Raw genomic sequence first — 24498 nt, 5'->3', positions numbered from 1 at the left:
TGACTTCAGTAAAGAACATCTACAAAAACTATTCTAATAATGGAAGAGTAGTGTTTGCTTACAAACAGTACATTCATAATCTATTTCTGATTTTTTTTTTTACACATTTCTTCTGAGAATACTTTTGCGAACTTTTAACTAATGAGTTCAAATTTAGATCTGTATTAAGAGCTACATTAAATCTCCCTTTGACTGTAGGCAGGGAACTGTGAATAAGTTTATACCTTTATGTTGCAAGATATTTCCTTGAAGACCGACCATGTTTCTCTGGTGGAGAATTGTTTCTTTACAGATTTTCTTAATAGGTAAAGGAGCCATTATGCTGAAACTTGCTGATGTCTAACAAAGCTATTTCTCTTTTGTAACTGGTGGTTGGAACACCTCAAATGAATCTTTAATTTGACTTCTTGTTAGAGACTTTCTTTATAGGTAAGGTACAAAAAGGTATATAGGAAAGGTACAAAATGAAAATATTCATTCTGTGATTGCCCATAATTTCACTAAATTTTTAATGCTAGTTACTGCAGGTCTCTTAAAGCCAGTGTCCAGAGTTATGAGACTCTGTGATACCACATAGGTGAAACAGATAAAATCAGAAGTACGAAATTTTGTCCAGTAATATTTGATAGCACAGGTAGTTGCTACTGTTTAAAATATTTAGTAGCATTTAATAGCAATTGAGTTAGCACATCCAAATGGTGTTTGTTAATATCAAAATTATGGGTGAAATTGATATCTGAAAATGCTTCCAACACTGTTGTCCAATAGACAATTATGCACTGGTTAAATAGAAATCCATTTAGAATTTTTCTTTGGACATGACAGCTAGAATGAAGTTTTGTAAAATATAAGTAGAGACCCTGCAGGGTGATTTAGAAGATCTGTCCATAGCCTTTCCACTGATGAAGATGTCAGCATGTGTCTAATGCCTTCTTTTCTGTTAATCTTGTGGTAGCATTTGGGCACCTCTTTGCTCTCTGAGCTGGTTATGTGTTGCCTTACTGAGTGGTGTCCTTAGAAAGTTCAAATAAAACCTTGAAATTCAGAGTATTTTAAAGCTCTTTTCCTTCAGCTGGGGGACAAGAGGCTTCTTAAGGCATGTCCTGAACAAAAGAGTTTTGCACCCTGGCTGAGGCCTGCTGCCAGTCACCATTGGGGTCAGAAGGAATGCTCTCCAGATGGTCTCCCTTCTCCAGGGGGCAGACAAGGGAATTGCTGTAGCAAGGGTGAATAGCTCTTCTGCCTTACACTTCAAAACACAAACAGATTTACACACGTCACTGGTTACCTAAATTGTGGTTACACTATCCACAACTACAGGATAAGGTATTTATACATCTACTACAAAAACATAAATGTGTGGTTAAGTAAGATATGATCAAATTTTACATGGTGCTGTAAAAGCTTAAAGTTCTTGTGTTCTTTCTTAGGTGATTATGTTGTTGACATCGTGCTATTTGTTAATTCAGGACCTTCTTTCTCTTGTTTTCTTGCTGCGTTCCCTCCTCAACACCTACCATTCCCATCAATCACTTTTTTTTTTTTGTTTGGTTGTTTGTTTGTTTGGTTGTTTTCCTCAGAGATTCTATGCAGAAAAGAATTTCTTTCATCCAGTTAGAGAATTCGTGGTGTCCACCACTAGACAGTAAACCCTTCCCCTGTCATTTTCTCCTACTTGTTTGCAGCGTTTGGATTCTCCACAATCTCATTTATAGGATCAATGAATTTGGGTCAGAGCAATTAATACATTCTTTGTTACAAGGTCGGCTATTTCTCAGTTTCTGGCCTATTGGCTGTTTTGGGGTATATGTATAATATCACCTCCAATTTATTACAGGGAGTATATTGCAAAAGTCTTCAAGGGAATCTCTTTTCTGCAAAGTGGATAACATACCCATGACTTCCACAGGGTTTCAGTTTGGGGACATACCGATAAATGATTAGTTATGGCTATTTGTTAAGATCTTTCATCATGTCCTCTGGCTGCTTTCCATCTTCTGTGTTTATCAGCATCTCTACCCACTACATTGTTTCAGCTGCTTATAGCAGCATTAGCATGGTGAGTTTCAAGAGCACTCCCTGTCATTTATCTGCCCTGCCTTTCTACTCCTTCTGACACTTATTGCTTCACTGCTGTAGCACAACAGAACTCGTTGACATCCATGAGGGCCTTTTGCAGTCTCAGGGTAAATGAGTGATGTGCTTTGAAGAACAAATACATTAGAGTGATTAAGTGATCATTTGCAACTTTGAGGTTCTTCAGATTCTTTGATTATTTTTGATGCAGTAATTAAATAATGATCTTACCAAATCATTGTTCTATATAAGATATTCTGCTCCAGCTAATGAACTCAATTGAAGTCATAGTAGAATCTTCTAAATATTCCATTAATTTTTATTAAAAGAAATCAGAGAGAGAGTTAAACATCTATTTCACCTATTCCAAATATGTCAACTTTGTTGCGCAACTTTAAACAAAGAAAGGGTGACACGGTTTAAAATGAATGTGTAGTTTCTTAGTTATGCTTTATGTTAACATAGAAAAAAAAAACGGAAACTGAGAACACATAGATTTGAAAATCTCCAAATACAATATTTTTCCTTTTATAGATTCATAACATTGTCAATTCCTATCTACTTGGATAGGAGTGAATAGGTTGAGTGGTCTCCATATCAGTATGGCAAGAATATGGTGTCAGTAATGTATGAAACAAAAACTGTAATCTGATTGCAAGAGAAAAAGATATAATTGAATGACAGTGTAAACATGGTGACATCAGTAAAGATATTGCTGCAAGCTGAAATGGAGACATTTTAACCAAAATGAAATGTGTAGTGAAGGTTTGCTTTCAGGATATCTTTATTACTGTGCGTTTGTAGCTCAGATTTAATGCTATTTTAACACAGAGTAGTGTTTTGTTTAGTACGGTATATTTTCAGGTTGGTTGGTTGTTTTTTCTCTCTCTCTCTCTCTCTCTTTTTTTTTTTATAACCATGTATCCAATAAACAAAGTACATTTCTAATGTAACACTAAAGTTTTGAATATATATTGTTCAAAAGTTGGGAAATGTGAACTATGATGTTGATAAAAACGATCCTTGTGACCATGTGGATTATTGTGCTGACTGTAGATATGGAGTAAGATAGTTATGTCATAAAGGCTAATGATATAGCAATCTTTTTCTCTCCCAAGCAATGTTACTGGGGAGAGTCATCAGAACACTAATACTTCTTTCTCTGGATATTAGTGCGAATACAAGAAATAATGTTTATGAATAATTGGTATCATTTGCATGTCTTTTCATCTTTTCGGCTGTTATACTGTGAAGCCTATGATAGCTTTTTGCTATCTTGTCTGCAATTTGTTAAAATTTGAATAAGACGCTTTTTTCCTCTTCAGTTATTTTTTTTTTTTTTCCCCAAGTGCCAGTTAGATGAATATTATTTCCTTTCCTCTCATCTCACCTCATTAAAAAACATACATTCTAATACCCAAGAAAGAAGTTTGTTATTTACAGCCCATCAAATTAAAACAGCCCTTTTGGCATATTTTTGGTATTATTTGCTTAGCACCAACAGTGATAAAGGTGAATGGAAGGAGTATTTTTGAATTTATGAAGTAATTGAGTTAAGATAAAGAAGATACAAGCATATGTTTACTTAATAATGTTTAATAAATGCCCTACTACAGGAAGTCTACCAGTGTTCTGAAATCTTGGAAATATTATATCACATTCAAAATAGATGTAGTTTTGAGGAAATTCAGAAACTGCTTACAGACTGTCACTCACTGCTTGTGTCTAAGAATGTGGTAGTTAATTCACGAACCTTTTTATCATTTTTAGTGATGATGCTTAGACAGCACTTTCAAATATTTCTATTTAATTATATTTTGGTAGTGTTATCAAATGATAGAAAGTTTATAGATGCTTGGTATTGAGGCACATCAGTATTCCTTAACTATGGAAGAGTACATAGAAGAAGAAAGCAGAGCTGGTAACAGAGAAATGGCTTTAGAATGGCAAAGAACACTTTTATTATAAAATTCACTTAAGATTAACTATAATTATTTTGTTTGCTAATAATTTAGTAAATCCTACATTTTCCTATTACCTTATTCGTATATTTAATCATCTGTACTTTAACAAATTCCTTTGCTTTTGCCAAACTTCTGTTTTTGGCCTATGGCTGTTTGTTATTATATATATATATATAAATACTTGAGTTTCTGCTTTCAGAGCATGATGAAAAAATTTTGTCATAGCAGCTTGCTGGAGAAAATCTGTAATGTGGGAATACTTGTACATACATTTCTAAGTGGTCAGCTTTTCCCCATATAAATGAAAAGCACTGAAGAAACAATAGATTAGGTTTTATTATTTGTTTTATTTATTTATGCTGAATTACTTAAAATGTTTCAGTTCATATGAAACATTTTTTACTTCCTGTTGTGATAGTTTTGTGAATGACTGAAAATTCAAGCCATTGACTAATTATTTTGACATGGTTTCTTGAAATTAACTGGCGAGTACAATAAAGTGCAGAAAACCAACCTGTTATCACAAGTAACTATTAACAGTAAGCACACCTTAACAGAAATAGGGATACCTTGACCAGCTAGCAGCTCTATTAATTTAGCATACTTTCTCTGTTGTGGGTGATCCACTAAGCATCGGTACTGCCATGTAGCAGGATTCATACTGTTCTGCTTTCCAAGCCAGACTAACATGTATATGTATTAAGGTTGCATAGAGAAAGCAACAGAGAGGAAGCATTGTCAAGCTGAAGAAAGCAACATTGCTCTTTGGGAGTTATCACCAAAGGAATGATTGCTTTCAGAAGAAATGTATGTGGGTTTTTGTTTTGTTTTGGTCTATGTTGCTACTAGTTACCTAGACAGCTAGATTTCTCATAGAAAATGTCACTCTTCTGACTTTAAGCCATTGGCAATACCTGTTTCTTCTGTTCTTCTGTAGTACCATTACCAGAATTGTGCATACCTACTTTGTTAGTCTGTAGATTATGCAGCTACATCCTTGCTATAAGCATTCTTAAGAACTTATCAAAAAATGTTGTATAATTAAATTAGTATAGCTCTTGGTAGGCTTGTGAATAATAGATCTTACAATGAAAGACAACTTCAAAGATCGTTGGGTCTAAAAGAAAAAAGTAACTATTGGTATGAAATAGTTTTAAATGATAAACACTGATCAACTTTCAGTGGCATCTGAAGCAAATGAAAATATTTTATTGTAGGTATATGAAACCTGTGATATCACAACTTTCTGGTTGTGTGTGTGTGTGTGCGCGCATATGTGTGTGTGTCTGTTTTGTTTTTGTTGAACTCCCAGGAAGAGGTTTAAACATGAAGGCAAAACTTTCAAACCTTAGCATGGCTAAATATAAAGCAAAGCTGCCATTTTTTTTTCCTTTTTTGTGCCTCCATCTAGATTTGTCACAGTATTTAAGGAAAAAAGAAAGATACAATTTAACCACAGGAGAGCTAATAGTGTGAAAAAAAAAAAAAACCCTGATGAATTTTGTTTCCGCAGCACGATATTATCAAAGATTTAAGAAACAAATTTGCCAGCCTCGGCGAGAACTCTCTGGTAACAGCATAAATGTCTGTGTTGGTTTGCTTTTCAGTTAAAGGTTTCTTTTTCATTCATTTGAACACACATTTCTCTTTTTCTCTTTTTTCCCTCTTCTTTATTTTCTCTTTATTATTCATACCCTCTATTTAGCAAGCCTTCATTTTTTAAACCTCTTCCATCTTCCAATGTCTTTTTTCTGTAATTTGGATGGAAAGTTTATGGCAGCAAAGCTGTCATTCTGGCTACTTCTGCTGCAGCTGTTCCTGCTTTTAGGTCATACATGTTTTGGGCGTTGTGTTTATGGACATGATACTGATTGTGTCATGTTCCTTTTGAGTAAGCTTTTTACCACGCCATCTGATGGATTCACTGTCATAGGGCTCTATGCAACTTCCATTTTTCAACTTATACTGCTTAGTCATCCTCAATTCTCCAGCAAACTTGGATTAATTTTGTGAAAGTTCAAACATATCTGGAATTAACTGTGCCTTTATGTTTGCTCTTTATGCTCTTCTTTATTTTTTCAGTAGTAGTTTAAATTATAAAAAATAAACTTCACCATTGCTCAAGCAGTGCCATGCAGTATTGTTTGTTGCCGCTAGAGAATGCAAAATATAAAAGCACAGTGCATTCTATCAAATATTCCTTCGGTAGGGTGGGCAATTTATATTGTATTGTAATAAGGAGTTTTGATAAAAATCGAGAGATGCTTCTGTTAGTCTGGTATTCAGCAACAACTTGCAACTGAAGAGCAACTTGCAACTGAGCAGTATGAAGTTATGGTCACGCTATAGAAGATTATTAAGAGTGTGAACCGTTGCACAAAAGTGCAAGTTTGGTATATGCAGTATATATATAATGAACATAGACTTTGAACTAACCTAATAATTTACAATTGAAATAACTCTTTTCAGATAAACTACTAAAAGAACATTAAAGAAAAATATGAAGGGAAGAATATTACTTGAACATGTTAAATATCTGTTCAGTAGCATTGTCTGTATTAAACTGGTCCACGATGTTGCCATAGAGCCCATATACTAAGAGAAACCCAAAAACCTTTGGAGAATTGATAGTAACTGAAGTCCTCATCTTAAATGACTGGAATTTTTGTTCAGGAAAAAGAAATGGAAAAGCAAAAACTTCTGTATCAGCAAGCCAGACTGCATGACCGGGGTGCTGCTGAGATGGTTCTTCAGACAATCAGTGCTAGTAAAGGTAATACCCTGTTGTGTAGATTACATGCTAAAACTTATTTCTGATTATCTTTGAAATGATTGCAATTCTTATTGTGCAAAATCTACAAATGTTTGACAGTAAGGCTTGCTTTCAAAATGCATGCAAAGTTTCAAAAATTATCGGCAGCTCATTCAGAGGAATAATAAAGTGTAATAAGTTTAAATGATGCTTTGTCCCTTAGATGACATCTTCCTCTAAAATTTGCTGCTTCCATTATCTCTTCTATGCTTTATTTCTACAGCAGCATTTAAAAAGTTTCCTGTTAGCCAAATTCAGATATTGTAGCTAAATGCTTTAGATTGTTATTTTCATATGAAATAGGACAGAATTGTCTAGACTGGCATGCAGAGGAAATACAGTTATACTTGAAGGTTAACTTAAAATTGTGCACTCAGCCTTAAATCCAGAGTTAGATGATCTTATGAATGAAACAGCATTTGTATTATGATCAGTTATTCCTTCCTGTTTTACCTTTTGTGTGCTGTGTATCCATTAGTTACCTATGTCTGCAGGTGCTCACAAAGATATTAACTCAAGCTAGATACCATGAAAGAAAAATAGTATGTTTTACATGAGAAACAGGAAGGTCTCTCCTGATAAATTTCCATTTAAGTGATTGCATGGATAAGTTAATAGAACATCCTTATGTTAAAGTATGATCTAAAAATATTTTTAATTATTTTAAGGTGAGATGGGGCCAATGGTTGCAGCTACCCTAAAGCTAGGGATTGCCATCTTAAATGGAGGAAATTCTACAGTTCAACAGGTAAAGTTCATCTATTTTTTACCCGTTCTAGTTACTATAGAACTTCATACCATGGTCCTTATTATTGTAATGAATTATGTAATAAGACTATTTCTCAAGTGCTATTTATACTCTTAATCTTATCCTCAGAAGAAAACAGTTCACAAAATACCTTGTTTGCTAGGGATATACTTTTTATCTGTACACCTATTTAATCTACAGAACACAAGGCTAAAATAAATGTTTTGCACCTCAGCTGGAAGGGAGAAACTGTATGTTAAGTTGTTCTATTGGTCCTATTCTGTGAGAGGAAATAATTTCTGGGGAGATTGGCATTGTCCTGTAGCCAGTGGAGCAAAATTGCTGGCCCCAGTTTTCGTCAAGAAATTTTTACACAACATAAGTGCTTAGCTTATGCCATAGGCAGTTTTGGTGATAAAAGCAGAGAACTTAAACTTGATTTGCAAATCTACAGTAACTAAATATGGTGAACAGAGTACAATTCTGGTATTCTGACAACATTCTGTACTGTTGAAGAGAAGTGCCTCGTACAGACTACATTCAGCATTTTGTACTAGTTGAAGATTCCTGAGATGAAAGGTTTCAGAGCTGCCATTACTACATTGCTGTAGGGTGGTTTGAAGGAATACAGACAACTGGGAATGGATAAGGTCCTCTGTTAAGCAACCACTGAAGCATTTGAGTGCAGCTGAAAATAATATTCTTTTCAGAGGCTATGTTTCCAGGAAGTGACCTGAAAGACCACAAATTGTTCAGAAAACTATCTACTTGAACAGTTCTTTGTGGTGTCATGATATTAAATGACTTATGAAAAATGATATTTGTATATAGTTATTTAATCTGAATTTGTAATGCAACAATTTATTTTTTAAAAGATGATTTGTCAGTCAACTCTAAGATGAATACAAGAATCAATTACTAGCCAGGTTACAATAATACTAATACTAGTAGTCTAAGTTACATATTTGTAACATGAAAGCATCAGTAATTTAGTTAGAATTCCTGTTTTACAGTTGCCTCATTTCTGTCCCTTTTCTCTGATGTTTTGCTCACCTTTCCAATTTTTCTTTGGGGCCTAAGATGAACTCCTCAGTCTTCCTTGGGATGAATAGTGGGGGGAGAGGAAGATGTATGGAAGTGGTTTTGAAAATTCATCATCATTTGGAGTTTTGTGCTGCAATCAGTATGCCGTTGATGATGGTGGGGGTTCCTCTTCTATCATCTTAAGTGACTTAGGGTTATGGTGATACATTTTCTGCTTTTGTACTTTTTTCTTTTTGGAGGTTATCTATTACCTATTTTTCCCATTCTCTCTTTTTCTTTTTTTTTTCTTTTTTTTTTTCCAAAAAGAATTCTACATCATTCTCAAAATGAGTTTTTGTAGCATTCCATCTGAGATTGATCACAGATTGATCTTTGACCACTGTGATTTTTTTTTCATATGTGGGACCTATGAAAAAGTATCATCATGTATCTTCATTAAACAAGACATTCCTCAGAGTTCACTCCACTGAATACCTTCTTGTTATTGTAATCTATTATCAGATAGTGCACACTACACTACAGCTAAAACAAATTTAAAAAAATACTCCCCTGACTACTAACATGCTATTGTAGCTAAAATAACTCATCACAAGCTGAGGCCATGTCAAGTCCAGTCTGGTGCTGAAATAGTAGTCAATAGAAATTTGTGGCCTAGTATTGGCAAGATCATATTTATATTAAGCACTAAATTCTGCTGACTGTGTTGACTTTAGTTATTATCTTTTCCATGTTTTAGAAAGGAGTATCCAAAATAGATGTCCTTTTCTCTCAAGGGCATGAACTTGATGTTCTGTCAAGGCATGAGCTTTAAATATTCTTTTCATTTTTTTATATCTGGATTTCTCTCAGAAACGCTTTATTATGAAACCTGTAAATATTAGAGATATTTCAAAACACCAACATCAATAGTAATCTAGAATCTATTTAGCATTAAGTAAATTAGAGTAACATGCTATAAAGATTAATTTTCTGAGTATATAATCTGTGTTTACTGCAGAAAATGCTTGACTACCTCAAGGATAAGAAAGATGTGGGTTTCTTTCAGAGTCTTGCTGGTCTTATGCAGTCCTGTAGGTAAGAAAATATCTGTCCAAATTCATTATTTCGTATTCAGGTTTTCTTCCGCAGGATGTATACTTTTGGAAAGAGCTTTGGAAAACTGCTATGTATCTTTTGCAAACAGCACCAGGGCACTGCAGTTTGCTACAGTTTGGGTTGGATAGAGGACAAGGTGATGCTTATGGTATGCAAATCTTCATATAACCAATCTACCGTGGTTATTGGAAATGTTTATGGCATTTGCGTCTACTCTGAGATATGCCAGAAAACAGCTCCAGAGTTAGGAGCATTCTTCAGGACTGAATTTGTAACTCTGGAGGTATCCTGTAATCCTGCAGAGAGCAGGTTAATGATCAATGTTAAATAGTCATAAAGATTTTGGGAAAACCCAACTTTGTTAGAAGTATTAATAGTATTTCGGAGTGCAGTGGAAAACTGTGTTTTAATAAACTGAGGAGGTACTGTGACTTGTTTGTCCATTCATGCTTCTTGACAATTGATCATATGTAAAGTCTTGAAATACAGTGAGTAAACCATATGGTTAAATGATGTATTAATGAACATAAAACATGAGACTAAAGGCTCAGCCTTCTGTTATGTCAATGGTACTATGCTATATCCTTTCTTCATAATACTGACTTTGGTCAAGTTTCACTTTATAATCAGTTAGGTTGGAGTTAATAAAAATTCATATGACTTTTGTAAACTTTTGTGCTTACGAACAAAAGTTATCCATGGCAAGCTGACACGCGAACCAATGAAAGGCAGAACTATGCAGATTCACAAATCGAAATCTGTAATGGTACATGTTTCTTATATCCAGGTAATTCAGCGTAGATGTCCCTTTGGCATCTTCAGTTTTTCAGAACATGGAGGGAGAGGGACACTGAATGGAACTAATAACAAGATAAGTTCCTTATGGACCTTGCTGCTTAGGATAAACTTGACTATAATATGAAAGCAGTCGATCATGTGGCTTCTTTACAACCCAGAAAATTAGTATTTATATCATAAACACGTACATTCACTTTTTTTGATCAGTTGTAAAGAGCTAAATTCTATTGTCATTTGCAGGGCAACAGCAGGTTAAGTCCGTAGCACTGAATTTTCTAATCTTGTAGCAGGCAGGTATATTAAGCCACTAAAATGTATCTTCTTGACACTAATATGATTATATACTTAAATGAAATCACAAATCTTTCTCTGTCTTTCACAAATTTAAATATTACACATTTTTCATTAATCACTGCACAAATACAATTTTTCTCATTGCAGTGTTCTTGACCTAAATGCATTTGAACGTCAGAACAAAGCAGAAGGCCTTGGCATGGTGACCGAAGAGGGATCAGGTAATATCAATTTAACAGAAATGATCTGTGAACTTTTCTACATTTTGTAGAAGCAAATCTGAAAGAAACCTTTAAATATATATATAGAGGCTGAATCTAATTGGGTGACCAAAGCCCATGCTTGTCAGTAGTAAATCGCTAGCATGTGTTGAGTTTCAGAAATGTCTCAAAGGAGTCTTACCCAACATTCTGGAGAACTGAAGACCATATTACATGCAAAATTGAAAGCAGATACTAGTTACAAACAGCAGTGTTTATGCATGTAAAACATTTCAGAAGTCCCCAGCCAGTCTCACCATAAAATGAAATTAAAACTCCCACCTGATTTCTTAAACTGTCTTGGCTAGAATGAAAACCAGACAATTTAGTTAAGCAATAAGTTAAATATTAGAGGTCAAGAGAACTGTATCTGCTGTTTGGAAAAAAAAGTCTGCTGGGAAAGCTGCTGCTTAGAAATACTCTTTTTCTGTTTGTCTGTGGTGAAATATTAAAAAAAAAAATCACTTCATTTTTGACTTTGAGCCAATTTAGCTTTCTACCTTCTGTGTTGTCAGTTCACTGTCAGTTTCTTCTTCTGTCTGACAGTAAGTTCTGCGACTCCCTTCCTGTGATTGTCTTGAACTGTTAGGTTCATTCTTATGTGACTGACTGAGCTACCAAACATTTTCTTCACTTCAATATTTTTTATGGTATATTTTTATGTTTAAATCCTACAGTGACCTAATCTTTTAACATGTTTTTATCTTAAAATCAAGGTAAAAAAGCTTGACTGCGTAATCATCACTGCATTTTGGCACTCATAAGTCATACCTGCAACACTGTGTATCCCATCGGCTGTTGTGCCTGTAGCTCTTTCATATGGCATATTTCTTGATTATTCAACTGCTTGTCTCAAATCAAAACCACAAACTATTAAATTTGACTGGATTACTTCAATAATATAATATATGCTGTTTCTGTAAAAGTGCTCCCACAGTTTAAATTATAAATCAAATCCTGCTAGATTTATGTGAGTAAACAAAATAAAGTGAACCCATGTGGATAAATTTTGGTCACATGATTGTGGATTGAACACTGATAAAATTATCTGGCATATAAGATTTTTGCTGTTACTTTGATGTTTTACTGAAAATTATCCTGCACAATGTTTTGCTCTTTTGGACAATATTTCTATTACTAAATATTTAAATCTATTTATAATGCTGAATTTTAAGATGGACTGTCAAGACAAAGGTTCATTTTTCTTTTAATCAGCTGCCTGTATTTCTAGAAAAGCCAGATCTTGAATGCAGATATAAATAATTCTTTGAACACTGCATAATTAACTCTACTGATGTTAGAGTATTTTTATGCTTCCTCATTTGAGGGATTTTTTTGTTTTGCTGTTTATTTGATCTTTCTCTTTTAGTATAGAACTAATTTTGCCAAAACCAAAACTAAGTATATTTTATGTTTGCTAAAAAAAATTCTCAACTTTTTTTCCTTTTTTTTTTTTCCCTGTTTCCTTTTCTTTGAACTAAATGTCTTCCCTTCCTCAGTCATCACTCATGAGCGTGGTAATTATTAAAAACAACTGCCTTTTCTTTATTTTTCCTGCTGTTAGCTTTGTGTCAGCACTGTACAGCTCCTGAACACCATTAGATTTTTTGTTCCTGTAAGACTGTTAAACTACTGGTTCTTTACTATTATTATTGTAATTGTGTATTCCAAACTTTTTGGTTTTTGTGTCAACTCTCCCCACTTTGTTCTTCCTCCTTTTCTCAGGATTTGCACAGTAACTGGCACACTAGATGTAAGAGCAGCAAGCTTTTTAAAACTTTTTTCCTTTTTTCTTTTGTTTCCTTTTTTCTTTCTTTTTATTTTAGTAAGCCCAGTATTTGCGATGGATGAATGTTTAAAAAAAAAAAAAAGTTTACCTATACATACAAGTTTTGTGCTATAGTCCTCCTGTAGTATTTATGTTGTGCATTGAATGTGGCTTTATTGCTGCATTGTTTTGTGCAAACACAGGAAATCAGTGGTGGATCCAGTGAGGATTTGAGGGTGGTTAGTGAGGGGAGAACTTTCCACTGGCTAGGTTTATCTAATGTGGCTGGGAGTTTATACCAGAAAGTGTGGTGCTCCTCTGATTTATAGGAATCAGTGTTTACAGGTAGCTCTTCCTTGCTCTGAAAGCTACTTGAGCTACTAAGGTTCCTATACCTCTACAGTACTCTAAAATCCAGTAAGGAAAGTTTTGCTGGAGCAATTGCCATGAGATGTTATTATCACTGTGAGAACTGAAAATTGAAAATACAAAATGTGTATACCATTCCGCAGAAACACTTAACTCAAACACAGCAGATGGCTTTTCATTAGCCAAATGTTGAGGTGGATTGGTGGGGGATCTGGATTTTTTTTTTTTTTTCCTTAGTGGAAATTTTCATTTAGTAGATTAACAGAATTCTACCATTAGATCATGTGTTTTAGTTCTCTTTGTTACAGACAAGCAGCAGCAATATCAAGATACAGTAATCATACTGTGTCAAATATTTCTTGATGCAAAGGGATAATATTTACTAACAGCACCTTTTTATAGATTAATATCCAGATATTGGAAATTCAAAAAAACAGAACAAAACAAAGCCAGACCAAAAAAAGGTTGTACTTTTTCTTGTGTTACTTTATTCTTGCTATTATACTACCTTCAATAATAATAATAATAATTTTTATATTATGAAGCACACCTTTTTCAATTAATTGAAAAGTAGTTTACATAAGAGTTGGATAGCCACTGGTATTAATCCTGATAGCATTATGAAAGCCCAGCCAGTGTGTCTTTTGGGAAACTCCTGTAGTGAACAGTTTTCAGGTATCCTAGATTTTATGGGATACATGATATCGTATGTCTGTTTGCAATCTTATGAATAATGTATGCATATGTAAAATACTTCCAAGGAAGCAGCAATGATAGATACGGAACTGTTTTTCTTCCCATTCCTTTTTTTTAGGGGAGATACTTACTCTAAGAGTAATTAATTACTCCTCTATGAGGGTCATTTTATTGATTCCTGAGCAAATGGCACGATGCAAATAAAATATGCACTGTGGCCTGTTTCTCATGTCATCCGAATTTGATGCAGAAGCATATTAATAAATAACTGTAAGTGAGTTTATTACCTGTAAGTCTGAAACTATTCTTGCCAAAGATGAAGAAAAGCTGCTGTTGACACTTGTGGGAATAAAGTCAACTTTTCATCAAGGGCAGTGCTATACAATAAAGGTTGTTTCTGGTCCCACGTCAACATTGGCAATAGGCAGAAGGCCCTGCACTGAGTCAAGACGGATTTGAGATTTATTGCTCTATTCCAACTGTTTCTTTGTGCTGTCCACATTTTAAGCTCCTTTTCCTGATATTCCTCTGACTGGTACTACCTTCCCTTTCCAAACCCTGGAACCCCCACTGGTAAAAACATTGATGGTTCTTTTGCAAACGTGTTTCTTTCTTGTTTTTGTGATGTACTCAATGTTGTTTCTTCTGTACGTATTCTGTTTTGATTGTTCTGTTTCCTTTAAAAAAAAAAGAAAAAAATAGAGGATCCAAAACAAAAGACACATAGAGATGCTTATTATCTTGTGATGGTTTTTCATTTAACACCCATACTCTGCTATTTCACTGTGGGTCAAAATAATCTTGAAAGTGCAGTGTTTTTCTCTTTTAAAAGATTTGCTTTATTTATCATGTCACGTGAAAAGTTTATGCTTAGATAATCTTATCTTTGCTAGGCAGAGTTTATATCAGTGCTAGGCAGACTGATATTTTGAAATTTTTCTTCTTTTAAGACTTCACAAAAGACTTCATAAAGAACATTGTGCATTTTGAGATGGAATTATTTTTCTTCCAAATTTTTCTTCCATATTTATTTCACAATCACGATGAACCTACTTGCATGAATATTACTTACAGTTTGAAACTCTCTCACTTCTACATCATTATGAGATAGCTTGCAGTAAATGCTGTTTTCAGTGAAATGTAGTTAAATACATCAGGCTAATTTTGCAGATAGGAAAAGAAGAATGAGGGTAGATCCCTGAAGCTCAGCTATAATTCAAGAAAAACATCCTTCCCCCAAACTGTAATATCCTTCAAATCTTTTAAGTATTGTAATGAAAAGTATTTCTACAAGTTTTTAAACTGAAGAACTTGTAAAATAACTAAACTAGATAACTCTCTATAAAAGACATACTCATAATTATCCCTAATTTATAGCTTGTATTATGTGGAAAGGTGACCAAGTTTCCAAGTGAACAACAAGCCAGCTGATAAAATTAGGAAGATTTTGCATCAAAGTTCTCACTCATTCTGACTTTCAGTTCCATTTTCTGGAAATGCTCTTACTTTACTGTGTTTTGTTCATATGTTTGTTCGTTCATTTTTTTGTTTAAAGAGAACATTTCTCTGCAAACTTAATGTCCCAGTCTTTCGCATTGATTAGATTTGTATTGACATTACTGTTCATACTGCTCTTGGAAAACTATGTCTTCAACAGCCTTAATGTTAGTGTATTGGACTATAAAATTCTGAAATTTTAAACTATTTTTAGACTCCCAATTTTAATCTGAATCACTATAAGAAAAAAAGTCAGTTGCATTTAACTGATACTGCATTTGAGAGACATCTTTGAAATAATAACATGGAAATAGAAATTTCAAGAGAGTGGTAGATCTTTTTTTGCCCCTTAGTTGACAGTCTTTGTCATGTGCTACTTAGTCACTTATGGAACTGGGTTCATTGATTTCTTCCTTCAGAGTCCAGGTTTCAGACAGGGAAAAGACATTTAAGCAGTAATTGGTAGCTCACTACCATAGTACTAACTGATGGCAAAGATACCATTTTCTTTAGTGAAGTCGTAATTAATACTGGCAAGATATACATCTTTCCTCAATAGGGTTGTTATTTTATGTAATCAAATGGAGCTTAGGAATTTAAACCTCACTTTTTGTTTTGAATTAAACTCATAATTTAACAGTAATTGTGCAATGTTAAAAGATTCAAGAAATCATACTGAGAATGATGATTTAAAAAACAATTTGGACTTTTAAGTACAAGCTGGGGAATGTCTAGGTTATAGTCTTTTAGATGGGTGCTACTAAATTTAACTAAACACCCCACATGTTCTATCTTGTGTTGCAAACTACAGCATGGTCACACATGTAGAAATAATATAATTTTAACATTTAAACTTACTTTTTAAGCCAGAGTGTGAGGAATTGTTTGTTTGTTTGTTTTATTTCTCCACGGTTGAACGTCAGTAGTTAGTTTTCAGCTAGTTTTTTCATACACCAGCAGGAAGTTACTGGTTTACCCAGTAATACTACAAGTAAATTACTTTTTATTAGTAAAGCTCTATTTTTATTTTTAATCTTTTAATATTATGTCATTATTTTATTTCTCCATAAGTTCTCAGAAGGCTTACTTTGTTAAAATTTAATTTTAGAATGAAATCTGATCTGATGGTAGTTCTTAAAAGTACTTGTTATTTAACTGACTGAGAGTGGTGTACATGCTTTGTAACAAATAGGTAGAATGAGTGTACACATCAGGGCTATTTTCAGCCATTAATAACATGAAATCCATAAATATGCCTTGTCCTTCACTAACACAGTCACACTTGAGACAGTTTTCTAAATTCAATATAATCCACTGTATCCTACATTGCAGTGGTGTTTTACTCCTTTATATAACTGTATTTGAATCAGTGTTTGCATTTATAGAGGGCACGTAAGCAGCTTGAATTCAGAGAGATGGTTAAGCATCACTTAGTGAGAAAACAAGTGCTTTTCTTATTTGAATCAGATTCTTGAGAAGTGAAAGGCATGCAGTATGCAGAATCCAACCCGGTCTTGTAATAAGAATAAATTCACTTGTTTCACAATGGGAGTTATTTGCCTTTTGCTTAGCTGCCATCAGAAAGGAGCCTTCTTCATGAAAGAATCATGAATGAATCATGAATGTATGTGTACATCTCTGATACGTAGTGTCAGAGAAATATTTCTGAGTAGAAATAGATTTCAGATATTTTCCATTAGGGATATTAAGGATAAATAAACGCAAACGAACAACAAAAAAAGAGAGAATTATTAAACTTGGACACATGCACTTTCAAGGAAAAAGATATATATTTCATTTTTCATTCAAACTTATTTTCATTTCCTCTACAAGACTTTTGTTCCTCCTTTACATCACAAACACAAGCTATCAGTTTTGCAAAAAACTACACACACAAATCCTTCATGTGTGTAGCCATACCATTTCCATACAGCAAGAGCAATGGCAGCATTTTAACTATTATAACCTATGTCTAAGCAAATATAGGCCAAAATATACATTATATCAACAGAAGCTAAAGAGCATGGTGTCATGACAACATAAGACATATTGTATACAGTGTGCATACTTGTGAGTACATTATCTATATAAATGTTTGTACTGGCATGAATTTGTATGCACAGCGGCAAAGGTTGTTCTCTTAGATTTTATAGAAAGAAATGGATCTGCACTTCAGTTCTATAGTTTCCAACAGGACACCTGTTATAGTCAGTAAGTAACATCTGAAAAATAGAATTCCTGACAATAACAACATTGTTTTTTGTCAGATTTTGGTCAGCTGTAGAAATTAATAACCAGCATTATTTTAAATCTTAGTATGGCCAAGATATTTGAAATATTTGTGTGTGTGTGTGTGTTTTATTTGTTTGTTTTGTTTAATTATTATTTAGTTTATATATAAATATTATTTTCAAAATGATTAGCTCTTTCCACTTATGTGAGAAGGTATACTGAACATTATCTGATTTTTGCAGAATTGTCCAATAACTTGCATTCATTTTGTGATTTCTCAGTAGCATAGCTTAATAAAAGACTCTCCCAAACCCTTCCAGTATTAAATAGGACTTTATTTTATTACATTTTTAAATTCCAGTGGGTGTACTAAAAGCCAGAAGATAAGACTTCATCATAGCCTAATCTGTGTAATCATTTTAACTTGAGACTTGTTTTCCTTGTTGTTCTGAGAAACGTTAATAGATATGATGGCAAGAAAAAGAGAGGTTTAAAAATATAAAACTATAACATGCTGTAGTCTATACAAATGGCTTTTATTCAGTGATAACTTGATATGCAAGAAATACATGGTTGGATCCTTTATGGGCCTGCTTTTGCAAGCTGTGGTACCTCACAACTTTTCTCTGTGAGTTGTGATTTAAAAGTATTACCATCTAAGCAGTCAAGCTACATGCATTGCATGTGTGAAGATACAGGCTCCACAAAATATTTGGCTTTCTGGACAGGTTTTTTTATTTTTTGGAAAAAATAATTATTCGCTTCAATCAACAACGCATGACACCAAGTGTAATTTTAAGCATGCCAAGAGTTCAGTTACTGTTAGGAAAACATGATCTAATCCTGCAGAATAGTCTATTTTCTGGACTTTGAACAGCAACATACAAAAGTATCTTGCAAGACTGAACCTGCATATCATTTTGAATTATATACTTTTAAGTGCACAGGCACCTCTTGATATTGTCCCATTGTATTCTTGGGCATATATTGTATGTATATATTAATCAGTACTGTCAGAAACAGTCATTTCTTTTTCATTCCTAATTAGCTGAAGGTATTTCCATTCTTACGTGAGTGAAAAAGTATATAAATAGTATTATTTCTGGGATAGAGAAAAAAATGTCACGGAATGTAATTTATAGCATTTGGCTCATTCTTGGAGAAAGAACTATATATTGTTTGACACTATGATAAGAGTGACCTGGACAGTATAGGTCAATGGGCAGAGGCCAGTAGGATGAGGTTCAACATGGCTAAGTGCCAGGTATGGCACCTTGGCCACAACAACCCCTTGCAGTGCTACAGGCCTTGAAAGCTGTGCAGAGGAAAAGGATCTGGGGGGTGCTAATCGATGCTCACCTGAACTTGAGCTGGCAGTGTGCCCAAGTGGCCAAGAAGGCCAATGGCATCCTGGCTTGTATCAGGAATAACGTAGCCAGCAGGACCAGGCAGGTGATTGTTCCCCTGTACTCAGCTCTGGTGAAGCCGCACCTCAAGTACTGTGTTCATCTTTGGGCACCTCACTACAAGAAAGACATCGAGGCCCTGGAGAATGTCCAGAGAAGGGCTACAAAGCTGGTGAAGGGCCTAGAACGCAAGTCCTACAAAGAGCGCCTAAGGGCACTGGGGTTGTTTAGTCTGGAAAAGAGGAGGCTCTGGGGAAACCTTATTGCTCTCTGCAACTACCTGAAAGGAAGTTGTGGGGAGCTGGGGGTCAGCCTCTTCTCGCAGATAACTAGTGATAGGACTAGAGGGAATGGCCTCAAGTTGTGCCAGGGGAGGTTTTTAGGTTGGAAATGAGGAGACATTTCTTCTCAGAAAGAGTAGTCAGGCATTGGAATGGGTTGCCGAGGGAGGTGGTGGTGTCACCATTCCTGGAACCTTTCCTTTTTAAGGTTGGACGTGGTGCTTAGGGACATGGTTTAGTGGATGATGTTGGTAGTAGGGTGATGGTTGGACCAGATGATCTTGGAGGTATTTTCCAACCTTTATGATTCTATGATAAGTACACATTTGGAATTAGAATTAATGTCCCTATTTTACAAGAAGTTGTATTTGCATATTTTTGAGTGATGTGTATTCTCAATAACAAACATTGCCTGTTGATGGTAACAGGAAAGAGTGCAGTTATGTACTTTCAAAATATTTGTACTAGTTTTCAAAATGCTTTTGCTTCCAAGTCCTACCACTATATTGAAACTTCCAGCTGTAATAATGTAATTGTAATAGAATCATTTATAAATATACACTATAATTAGTGATCGATCAATATAGCAATGCTAATAATTCTTAATGTGATTATTATTGACTATAACGTTTTTTAGAGCTTTTTTTTTTTTTTTTTTAATGTATATACTCACTCTTCTGGTTTCCTACTGTTCACCCACTGGAAAATACTGTCTTTATAGACATGAGATTTGGAAGTTCAAGTATCAGTCTAAAATATCTTCCCATTAAAAAAAAAAAATCTTTCAAATTATTCTGCAACCTTGATACATTTTTCTGTCCTATCCTTATGCTGTCTACAAATAACACTTGGCCACATAGCCAAATGATGTATATTCTCAAAGAAAACAAGTTTTTGTGATCTCCATTTTTCTTGCCTTATGCACTCCAAATATTTATCCAAAGTCCTAAAATGGAAGTTTCTTTGCTTTTAATAGGTGATCTTTAATTATTTTATACAGTTATATTGTTGTCCCATTGTCATTTTATTAGCTGTTCTTCTACCTTTTTTTTTTTTCCAATTGTGATTTTTTTCCTTGGTGAATGGTTGTTTGTCCTCTGCAGTTCAGTGTACAAAGTTTACTGTATGTATTGATATAATTAAAAAAGTGCTGTTTTAATAGAGGGCTTTTTAGCATACTGTTTTAAAGTGAAGAATCAAGAAAATAATTTGAAGCTTCATACTTTTGGATATTATCTGTCCACAAAAAAAATGAACTTAAGGGCTTAATTCTACAAAGCACATTGGCATATGTTCTAGTTCATTATAAGTTTATTGCTTTATTTTGTCAAGGGAGGTGAAAGCCCAACATACATTTTGTGTCAGCAGCAAGCAGGTGATAAATCCTCAAAAATGTCAGCCTAAAAGATTCTTGAAAATGCAGATAGCTGTAAATATCTTTGTTGTTGTTTCTTTTTTTTTTTTTTTTCCTAGGGTATTTTAAAAATGACTAATTTATTTGAGGAATGATTTTCATTACTGTTCCATTAGTTATTTCTCTGTATTTTTAATTACCTTGTTTTGTGATAAATAAGAACCAAATTAATCTAATCCTAACCTTTGTATGTAATGCAGCATTCATGCCCAGCAAAGTTAGATGAGAATGTAAATTCTGGATTATTTCTAAAATGTTGCCAAGCTCATGCTGCCATATTTATAACTCAAAACATAAGTTTTATCATTTAATTATTTTAAATAACTATCTGCCAAGCATGAGTCACATGTGCTTCAGATAGATTGGTGGCTATAAATTTTCTCTCCCTTTCTCTCTTTCTTAAAATTAAATATGGAGATTTCCTGCAGAGGGTGTGGGGTGTTAGTTGGCAGCCTGTGATAATTTGTGCTTCCATCTGGCCCTTCTACAGGAGAAAAGGTGATGCAGGATGATGAGTTCACCTGTGACCTCTTCCGCTTTCTTCAACTGCTTTGTGAAGGACATAACTCAGGTTTGTGGGCAAGCTTCCAGCTAAGTCAAGGTGGCGGTAACGTAAAGATAACTATAAAGATAAAAGCTCTTCATTGCTGTAAATTTGGCAGTATTCATAAAATTTTATGAAAGGTAGCGTACCTGCTAGACTACTACTAGACATGAAAGGAAAATATTTCTTTGTAATTAAAATCTCACCTTGTTTAATCTGTTCCAACTTTGTAGAAAAGGCATGGGTTTCCAAAATGATGAGTTTTCAGTCTTGACCTGACTAGCAAAGGTAAACTATATAGGAAAATGTACATGGTTTATGACTTCTAGTCAATTATTGAGAGGAAAAATAAGAAAAATGATCGTTTGTACTAGCTGTTGGACATATTTATGACCTTGTAAACAGGAATTGTATAATTAGGAGACTTGATTTCCCTGTCATTTAGGAAAATGTATATTATTAAACAATAATAATAATATATATTATTAAACATAATCAAATTTCGGGCTTATGGTTTGCTGATGGACTGATGTGATCTCTGCAATAAAATGCTGCAAGACAGCATGCTAAAGACAGTTTTTTTGAAAAAAAAACAAAAGGTAAAAAACCAAAACCATTTATTTAAGCTATACTTTCATTGGAATTAATTTGCAGGAATCATTTTGTAAGTCTTTAGTACTTAAAAGTAAACTGAACTTTTATTTGAATTTTTAGATTTTCAAAATTACCTGAGAACTCAGACTGGTAACAACACAACTGTTAATATTATCATTTCCACTGTGGATTACTTATTGAGAGTTCAGGTAGGTTAACTTCTGTACTAATAAAGTAAATGATGATATTGACTTTCATTTATGCAACATTTACCATTATACCTTTAGTTTATTTTAATCATCAGTTAGACTCTTGTATGTGGAAACTCTGAGTTTCTTAATTTCTCTGGTATATCCTTCAGGAATAAGTGGTTTCCTATCATAAAAGTTCTGTTTACAGCAAGGCTGAACTTGATCTTTATCATAAAATGTTCAGCTTTATCAGACAAGCACATGTATTTGTGATTACATTAATTTTGTTAATTGTAATTCATTTTGTTGAAAAAACAGGCTGTAATTCTCTAGTGGTTAGAGTTCTTAAAGTGTTGTTACACTGCCCTATGGGAGTAAAGGTGGCACAAATATTAAAGGCTAATATCAACTATTGTATACAAAAATTCAATAAAGTCTGTTAACCAACCAGCACAGGCAGAAAGTAGATAGATGCTAAGGAAGTGCTTAGCATCAGTGCATAAAAAGCCAGTAGTTGACTGAGACTACCCTGTGACTGAAAAGTGTTTTCCATTATTCAGCTTGAGATTCAGCCAGCTGTTTTTTCATCCATATTCTGATTCAGTTTGAGCATTGGTCAGCTAGATGTACAGCCGTGTGATGGCATGCAGTGAAGCATAAGAATAGTCTAATCTTTATTTATCTAGTTAAATTTTCCCTTTAGTCGTATATGTATGGTGCCTAAGAATTCCAATGTATTAAAATCAGTATTCTTTAAGTTGCTGTTGTTACCAATGTTGCTATTTATCCTAACACAGTCTGTAGAATTTGTAGGGACAATACAATGATTTCTATTCCATTGCTTACTTTTTTGAAACTTTAATAAGGTTTCCTTTGAGGAAGACAGAAAGAGGAATCATGCACATAAAGCGACATTTGTTCCTGCTATTGATTGGGTGTCAAGCGAACAGTATAAAGAGGGATACTTTAATGAGCAGCATGCAGCGTTACCACACTATTGAGTCCTGTTCGGAATGCAGGATATGGCAGATACCAACAGATCTAGCTCTCTGTCTGTTTCCCTCTCTCTCTTTTTTTTTTTTTAATCTTGATTTTAAGGTGTATGGAGTGTTGTTTTTGTTGTTGTTGTTGTTTTTGTTTTTTTCAGTTTACTATTATTCTTATTGATTCCCATGAGATGAAAATACAATTCTTGAAATAATACTTGACAACCTGTTTGGGGTTTAAAACATTTTTGTGATCGTTTAAGAACCTTTATAAAATAAATACTTTCCAGAACTGTATTCCTAGGTAATATTTTTCTGATCTTGATGAAGAACTGGTTAGAGAAAATTTGATTACATAATCTCTTCGTGTTTCTCATAACTGTTTTTAGGAGTCCATTAGTGATTTCTATTGGTATTATTCTGGGAAGGATGTTATTGATGAGCAAGGACAACGAAATTTTTCCAAAGCCATCCAGGTTGCAAAACAGGTTTTCAATACTCTTACAGAGTATATCCAGGTAAATTAGTTTATTTGTAATTTTATGGATTTGAAAGAAAATGAATAATACCTTTGGAATAAAGACAATGTACAAGTAGATAAAATATACATAGGGATATAATATAGATACGTTTATACTTCAAAATTATTTTAGTGCATTTATTTATGTAGAAACAAAAATTTTGTATATCTGGCACTACTCCCTCATCTTTTGGTTGTATGAATAGTAGGTTGAGTTTGTTTTAATCTGATCAAGTCACATGGTACATTTGATAACTGTAAAGACGTACTTGGGGTGTACTGTGATAAATGAGAAGACATGCTGGCAGGATTCAAAGAAGACTAATGAGAGACTAATGAAGAAATCAAATGTTCTGTGTTCTAAGGCAGCTTTGGGTTGCTTGCAGAAAATAAAAAATGGAGTAGTTCACTGAATGACTAATCTGAAAATGTATTGAAAAAAGTAACTTGTTCATATTATACGCTTCATAATGCAAGTCCTGCAAGAAAGCTTCAGTTTGTTATTTCCTAACTGCTTGGCTTTTCCCGTCTTAAAGTTGTTGGCATTGCCTTTGTGGTCTTCTACAAACAGAAAGGCTTTTTCTTTTTTTGAAAGCAAATTTCTTCAGGTTTGGTTGTATTTTTTTCATGTATTTTTTAATGTGCGACTAAGGATTGGTAAAGGTGAGTGTTGAACATAATTTAGTGTTTTTATCATTATTATTCTGCTTTTGCAAAATAAGACCAGAAGACTTTTAATACCAAACTGATAACTAATATGCACACTGAATTTGAAAATTGCAGTAGTCCTCATGAAATAGTAATTAACCTTAATTCTATTTACAGATGGGATCAATTCTGTCAAAATAACAATATGGCAGTTCTTTCATGCTATTTTAAGAACTGGGCATAATTTAATTCTTAATTAAT

The 24498-nt window shown here is 33.9% G+C and overlaps 1 protein-coding gene across 4 annotated transcripts in view; it reads left to right on the top strand.

Annotated features, from left to right (window-relative positions):
• The window catches only part of RYR2 (ryanodine receptor 2), a 423080-nt gene that overhangs the window by 370334 nt on the left and 28248 nt on the right, over positions 1 to 24498 (top strand). For 2 of the 4 annotated variants that reach the window (XM_080588285.1, XM_080588284.1), the window contains 8 exons: positions 6714 to 6813; positions 7521 to 7600; positions 9642 to 9718; positions 10979 to 11052; positions 12591 to 12608; positions 21245 to 21325; positions 22013 to 22101; positions 23459 to 23587. In XM_080588285.1, the coding sequence (XP_080444411.1) occupies positions 6714 to 6813; positions 7521 to 7600; positions 9642 to 9718; positions 10979 to 11052; positions 12591 to 12608; positions 21245 to 21325; positions 22013 to 22101; positions 23459 to 23587 (648 nt within the window). The remainder of the gene's footprint in view (positions 1 to 6713; positions 6814 to 7520; positions 7601 to 9641; positions 9719 to 10978; positions 11053 to 12590; positions 12609 to 21244; positions 21326 to 22012; positions 22102 to 23458; positions 23588 to 24498) is intronic. The other 2 variants (XM_080588287.1, XM_080588286.1) reach the window with 1 other exon arrangement.

This window comes from Anser brachyrhynchus (genome assembly GCF_964034855.1).
Source record: "Anser brachyrhynchus genome assembly, chromosome: 3".
Lineage (NCBI taxonomy): Eukaryota > Metazoa > Chordata > Aves > Anseriformes > Anatidae > Anser > Anser brachyrhynchus.
The sequence above is the reverse complement of the archived record's forward strand: the minus strand, read 5'-3'. Positions and strand labels throughout refer to the sequence as shown.